Genomic DNA, 7,935 nt, shown 5'->3' on the forward strand with positions numbered 1-7,935 from the left:
AAAGAACCCTTAAGAGAGGTGGGCAGCCCATGACTTAAATATTGTTTTTCGGCTCTACATCTAGTCGATGTGGGACTATTTGTCAGTGACATTCTCCTCCACCCAATCACGTGACGCCCTTGTCACGGATCGGCTCCGCCGACGGTCCCACTGAACCATGAAGAGTCCACACACCTGTCAAACAGCAATCTGCTCTGATAACACTTGTCACCTCCCAAAAAAGCCCTTAAGAGAGGTGGGCAGCCCAGAACTTAAATACTGTTTTTCGGCTCTACACCTAGCCAATATGAGACTATTTGTCCGTAACAGATGACTATCTAACCATTTGATTCGGACCTCCAACATCACAAATATTGAGTCATAAAGTTTCAATTACAAATGCAACATTACATATCTGCTCAACTATACAAAGGACAGCCCTCCTCTCTTGTAATCAAAATCAGCATAAATCATTTATTTAAATTCTGCCGACATTTGAAATCATTAAATTCTGGCGGCCAAACTTAATGCTAGACAATTCATTATTTAGAGGCATTTGCATGCATGCCACACAATTCTTAAGTATTTACATATCTAACATCTAAACTTCCAAGATTTACATGCATGGCATTCAAATCCATAACCTTACATATAAGAGCATCACTATTACTGCACTTACCCATATTTTATGACAACAAAGTGTTATAAATGTAAATATGAAAGTTATAAGTGAATGAAATATAAATACAATTGAATTATGCGGTCTTTATGTAAAATTACATATTATTAATGGTGGGGGTAGGTATGTGACAATATCTAGAGAGAAGCATCAACTAATTACATTCCAAGTAGGCCGCCTAATAAAATAATGGAATGATTTAAAAATGATCATAATGAGTGTTCTTTATATTAAATAGGAGATAAATTATTTAATTACTGATAAATTGGAGATAATGAGTGCTCTTTGTGAAAAAACGTGGGATTTTGTGGACTTTTTAGTGGTGATTATGATAAAGTGAGCCAAGTGGGTATTTTGCCAATTTCATATTACTTTTTCTTTTCTCATGAGGCTTTTGGACAACAATTTTTTATTTATTTACAGAAAAATATAGGTTTTTGGTGCTGATGAAATTGGAAAAGCTAGCACTGGTTCCATTAAAATTGCAATCTTATCCTTATTTTATATATACATTAAAAATTTAACCTTTTTATGTATTTACATATTTAGCATTATAAATTTAATTTTTTACTTATATAACATTCAAAGTTATAACATCATATCAATAATATCCCTAAGACATTTTTTAAAGCTACGCCTTTTCATGTATCTACTTGATGTTAATACTAAAATGTTATATATAGGGCTGTCAAAAAAGCTCGTTCGCGAACAGCTCGTGTTCGGCTCGTTCGTTAAGTATACGAGTCGAACACAAACAAATTTTTAAAGCTCGAATTATAAACGAGCCGAAAACAAATAGCTCTTTGTTCGCTCGTGTTCAGCTCATTTTAGCTCGAAATAGTATATATATAATTTTTTATATAACAATATATTACATATTTTACATATATTATTTATCATAACACATCATGTGACAATGTGGTCAGTATCTTCTTTTGTATATATTTGATCCAAGTTCGAATCCCACACTTTACATCTATTTTTCTCAATTTAAGTTTAACGAGTCAATTTCGAGCCGAACAGGAACACAAATATTTAAATTGAGCCGAACATGAATACACTGTTCGCGAGCCGATTTTGAACACGAGCTATTTCAAACAAGCCAACCTGAGCTCACTCAAGCTCGGCTCGTTTACAGCCCTAGTTATATATATAACACAACTGGAACAAAAAAAAGAAATCAAGAGTAATAGAGACATTTTCATTTTAAAAGTCTTGGATACCAAGCAAGTTGCTCATGGCATTGATATCTTCTTTCCCTTTCACAATCATCTTCAGCAGTATTTATCCCCAATTCCACACTCAGCACGGCATTGACAAATTGAAGAACACAGATTGTTTTATAAGTTTCCATCCTCAGCAATAAAAATATAATAATACATTCATCTCAAACATTACAATCAATCAAATAGTAGCTGACAACATATAATATTATGTTATTAATGCACACATTACCTATCATGAAGGCAACACAAAAACAAATTTGTATGCAGCTGCAGCATATAAAAAGAACCTAAAGGCAAGCATTTTTTGACTAAAAATAAGAACTGGAAGGGAAATTTACATACATAAAGAGGACTCAAACAAGTTGACACCTTCTACCTCTTTGGAAATCCTCACAAAATATTATCCTCTCACCTTTTCAAAGCAAGATGTAATAACTTTATTTAACCTTTACTAATGATGTCCTATGTTCGTTAATGTGGAATTCCCCTCTTAAGAGACTAGTGGACAACTTAATAAAGTTTGTGACTATGTCAGGCCTATTTATTAATGGTAGTAAGAATTATGTAGTAATCACTAACAAAATGTCAACCCTCATAAACAAAATGATTTGTGCGCCCTAGTATTCCTTCATTAGCTTAGCTCTTGGTGCTGGTTTTTTGGCTAATTTACAAATTGAGTACCCTGTGAACTTGTAGGTTGTTTCATCTTGCACAGGTAGGGGGCTGTAAATGAAATAATACGCTCAACGAACAACTCTGAAATTGACTACATTAATACACTATCAAGTTTGTTCAAATCAGTGAATGAGCAAGTCCAAACATTTTTTTTAAAACTTGGAAATTAAATGAACTAAGCATAAACAAACATAAACATGATTCGATTCATTTATCTATGTTCACGAACAAACTCGTTCGTTATTCAACAACTTATTAAATAATTCTATATATATATATCTAATATAATTTATTCTTATTTCTTTATTGCAATGAGCTAATTTGTCAGTACTTATTTATATTATTTGATTGCAAGGAGGTTAATTATAAATCAAGTGCAATTATTAAAAATTTCAACACACCATGTATGAACATATATGTGAAGCTCGATTCAAGTCAAATATGAACTTATAATATGACTAAGCCAAGTCCAATCCATGACATACTCGGCTCACCTACACATTATATATATATATATATATATGTATATATTATGGTGCATTTTGGGCAAATTCATTTGTTGAAAATAATACTTAAGATTCAACTATATAATATAATTATTCTTTAAGTAGGTATTAAAGCTAAGAATTGTTTCACGCATTCCATTGAATTATTCAATATTTATACACTAATCATAAAAGAGGTGATAAACGATATGTATCACATTGTGCACAATTACAAACTTGTTCATGAAATGCACCAAAACCTTACTAGCACTCACAACTAAAAAAGAGAGACGAGATTTGAAGTGTGAAACTACGATTTATTGAAAATTGTATACAGTTTAGGATTCTGTTGAGTAATAGAAAATACAAAAAAGTTTGGAGACTTATATACAAAAATATATATGCTCTGTAAACCCGAGTCATTAATCAAACAATAAGGTTTTTCCAAATTCGTATCAGAGCCAGACCTAGTGCCGCCACTAATCCCTACTATACTGTGAGGGATTTGAGCAAGAGAGGATGAACGACGGAGTCTTAAGCGTCGCTCGGGAGTAAGGATCGGTGGTCTCTGTATGTTGTGATTTCTTCATTGCTTTCCCATTGACTCGACAACTAAGGCTTTAGTGGCTAAAGAGAGGTGGATAGTTTGAACGGTTCACGTGAACAGACAAACGTGTGATCGACTCTATCGTGGCGTGCGATCGACTGTCGTGCAGAATGATGAGTGAAGTAAGCGAAGATTCGGTGTGTTGAGCGAGAGCAGAGATGGCGACTTTGGTGGTTAAGAGTGAAAGAGTTGGTATGAGACTTCTGTAGCTCTTGGGTCACACTGAGGATTCGTGATGGCAGGGAAGAACTACAAGGAATTGCTTGTGGTCTTTGTCTGTGAAGGATTGATCTATTTTATCTAGGGGAAAAACAAAGAGAATCATGACTCTGTCATGAGGAAACGAAGATCATGTCGGTGTGGTCTTGCGTGCGAGATAGAGGAAAGAAGTCATGAGAGCAATTTTGAATATTAGCTAGGCGAAAGCTGGGGCCGCGGGGTCGATCCCGTGGCCTGCTTCTCGCCCATTTTAGCGTTGTTCGGTCACGAAGCTAGGAACAAAACAATAAATTTTCACGGTTTGGGACCGTGCCGCATGAAAGAAACGGTCCCAAATAGAGCCTTAGTTCAGTGTAGTTAGCTAGATTATATGACAAGATGGGCTTAGTGAATATCTTTCGCCCATATTGAGGGGGAGTGCTGTGAATTATGTATAATTAGAAGGTTTTATTGAGTTTATTAGTTAAACATTAAAATAACTATTTAAATGCTTATGTTGATAGTAAGTTTTCTCATCAAATAATTCTTTAAAAACTGAAAACAACACAAGAATTTATCTCAGAAGTTAGTCATGCTTGAAATCAATTTAAAAAAAAAATGGATGAGAGGAGTGGGGCATCGAACCAAAATTTCTTGGATGAGCAATAAAGTACTAATAAATGGAACACCTATTGTCAGTTTTCTGAAAATGAAATCTGATATTGAATCAGAATGAGAGGTACAAGATTCAAGGTTAAACTGTGGTTAAACTGAGAGATGAACATAATAACATAATAAATATTGAAATTATTTTAATATAACTTAAACGGTACAATAATGTACAATAAAATTATTTTATAAATCCACTTATATATTTTGAATATGGTTCTAAATCAAAATTTGGGGCAATATATTTTAATTTAGAACCTATTTTTAACATATAGTTTATTTCCCAACCATCATATCAAAATCAAATAGTAAAAATTAAACAATATTAGAAAAAGTCAGCCTATCCAAACTCAAAATCAATTCAACTGCTTGTTCTAACGAATTACGATTGATTCTATATGAAAGCACTTTTAGGATTGTGTCTAACTAGCTGACAAACTGGTTCATAACTGAATCACTGGGATTGGTTAATCAAGTCCTATTTTTAGAATCATGCCTATTATTTTACTTTCAGCATATATTAAATCAAATATAAATAACTACATAATAAATTTAACCTAAATAAAATCAAATCTTGAATGATGCACAACAAAATTAGAAGAGTTTCAAATTTCAAGGCAGGGCAATTTCAATTAAAAATTCAAATATCAAGTGCGTTTCAAGTTTCCTAAGTTCTTATCACCCCCTTTAAAAAATTCATACTAGGATCATAAAACAAATGGTTTCATGCTAGCTGAAGACGTTCAAGTTGGCTAAAGAAAATGTCTGCAAGTTCAAGTTTTATCATTAAGAAAATTAACCCAGTTCCATGTTGTGAGAAGCACAAAATTTCAATTCGCAATGCCTGCAAATTCAAGTTTTCAAACAGGATAAAATTCACAAAAATTGTAAATATACAGATAATCCGAGTCACTACTACTTACAGACAGGCGGAAAATCTTCAAACTCCATATGCTTAAATATGAAGATCTTCAATGTCAGCCAAAAGCCTTTCATTGCCAGTAGATCTCTGTTCTGAAAGGTTCACCACAAGCTGGCCGCAAGCACCGGATATGTCTTCGCCCATTTGCTGCCGTATGGTGGTTCGGATATTGTAGCTGCCTCTGAGCACTTTCTGGAAAAGCTTGACGTTTTGTTGCGTGCTAGCTCTGAAGCTGCTGAAAGTGCCAATTGGATTGAAAGGAATCAAATTCACGACCTGTTTCGAATGATATGGAGACCAAATGTCATTAAGCGTGTAAAAATAGCAATAGAGACAATGACATATCAACCATTTCTCTCAAGAAATTTATCATGTCAGTGGTTTAAATGAATTTGGTACTTAATGTCTGCCAAATGATTTAGTAGTCAAAGGGGGAAGCCCATCGATGAAACATAACAGCAATAAAAAGAAATTTTCTTGCAAAACAACAACGACAGTAACAAAAAAAATAAAATAAAACAAAAATAAAATGATAAAAAAAGAGAGAAAAAAATAAAATAAGATCCAAAATAAATTATATTAAAAAAGACCCACTCCCTCTAGAAGAAATTAATCCTATTATTTGGTATCAGAGCTAGTCCAACCCTAGTCTTATCCTACGATTTCCTAGCATCCCCATAACCCACAAATTTCCTTCTTACCACCCAATACCCGTTCCGCTGCCATATGTTCCTACGCCTAATTCCCCTAGCTAATTTCTCAAATCAACAACATTGACCCAATTATTTTTTACCCTCTTTCACCTCCACTAAAATTTTTTCCTTCCTATTCCTAAACCTTAACCATCCCACCAATGAGATACATGTCTGAGCCTTCTCGGGAGGAGATACAGCGAGAGATCTGCCGACTTCGGCGGTGGATTATGAACATCGAAGATAAAATCCAATAGAAGGCTACCCTCGACCGTGATCCAAAAGATCGAAGTGGGGAACGAGAAGATAAAAAGATGAAGCCGAAAACACAGCGCCAGTTCCTGCTAACTTATTGCCACCAAAAGTCACAGAATCTAGTTTCCGAAGTGGAGAAAATGCATCATCAAGCGACCCCCTTTGCTACTAGCCAACGAAACCAATCCGCAAAACTATCAAAGCCAGAAAATGTTGCAAGTGCCGTGGCTTTAGACATATTTAAACAGGATCCACAACGAAAGGAGTAATTTCACTGAGCGGGGTGTCATCAAAAAATTGAGTAACGACACTGCAAGCACTGAAGTTGGTGAGGAGAGGAGAACCAACTTCCAGTTGAAGAGATAAATGGCAATCCGGAAAGAGATGCAAACTTCAAAGAGGTCCAAAGATTCATGTCCAAGGGTACAAGCATTGCTGACTTGGCTAACCACTAAAGGTTCATGGCTTGGCTTTGTCTATTTATAAAGATGTTAGCTCAGCGGAAAAAAAAGCATATGGTAGATTACAATTCAAGATTTCACACAAAACTGACTTGGGCTCAAAGGTATGGATGCTTAATTCAAATATTCAAGAATGACCTCAAAATCATAGTAAAAGGGTGAATACCCTGAAGCATACATGGTGGAGATCTATTTTAAGCTATATGGCCATTCTTCATTTTTGGGCTTTCACGTCATTTTGTTGGGCTTCTTCCTTGTCTTTCTCACAAATCACTAAATCATGTGATTGATTTTCTTGATTTATGCAACAAAAGATATCCGAAGGTTGTGACTTATAGTCTAATCTTACAGAGGCCAAGAGATTGGAGCATACAGGTCTAATTTTAGAGGGACCTAAGATGTGAGACTTACAAATCATTAAAAAGCCTAAAGATGTGAAACTTAAAGTTTTGATCATAGAGAAAAAGATGCCTACAACCTTAAGCAAAGCGAGGCTTCCAGTTGAGGCTTGACTTGTCAGGTTAGCTAACTTTATCTAACCTGACCAATCACATTAGGGCATATAAAAAACTATAAGATAGAGAACTTGCAACTTTGGCTGATCCTACGGCTCAAGATTTATATCATTGGTATAGCTTAATGCAGAACTGATTCTTACATTAATAAAAAGGCTCAAACGTGGGCCCATATCTAAAAAAAGGAAAGCTAACTTACAGCTTTATAGAGAGACAAAGATAGCCAAAGGAGTTGAGGACTCAATCTAATGGGCTTATTGGTTATATGTCAGCCTACCTAACAGAGTTGGGGCTATGAAATGCCCAAGAATGAAACTTGCATCCAAGGGAGATGGGGATCGAACTTACCGTATTAGTAGGGCTATCAATTTGGCTCGTTCGTGAATAGCTCGTGTTCGGCTCGTTAAGCAGCTCGTGTTCGACTCGTTCGTTAAGCCTACCGAGCCGAACACGAACAAATTTTTAAGCTCTAAATGTAAACGAGCCGAACACAAACAGCAGTTTGTTCGCTCGTGTTCGGCTCGAAAAGACTCGAAAAAAAAAAATATATAAATTTTTATATAACAAAATAT

General features: G+C 35.0%; 1 protein-coding gene across 2 annotated transcripts in view; it reads right to left on the minus strand.

Annotated features, from left to right (window-relative positions):
- Positions 1 to 5,169: 5,169 nt before the first annotated feature.
- LOC110027216 (dual-specificity RNA methyltransferase RlmN) overlaps positions 5,170 to 7,935 on the minus strand; it is a 34,819-nt gene continuing 32,053 nt past the window's right edge. Inside the window, exon 9 of one of the 2 annotated variants that reach the window (XM_020728548.1) lies at positions 5,170 to 5,716. In XM_020728548.1, the coding sequence (XP_020584207.1) occupies positions 5,474 to 5,716 (243 nt within the window). In that variant the 3' untranslated portion in view covers positions 5,170 to 5,473. The remainder of the gene's footprint in view (positions 5,717 to 7,935) is intronic. The other variant, XM_020728549.1, reaches the window with a different exon arrangement.

Source organism: Phalaenopsis equestris, unplaced genomic scaffold (assembly GCF_001263595.1).
Source record: "Phalaenopsis equestris unplaced genomic scaffold, ASM126359v1 Scaffold000421, whole genome shotgun sequence".
NCBI classification, from domain to species: domain Eukaryota; kingdom Viridiplantae; phylum Streptophyta; class Magnoliopsida; order Asparagales; family Orchidaceae; genus Phalaenopsis; species Phalaenopsis equestris.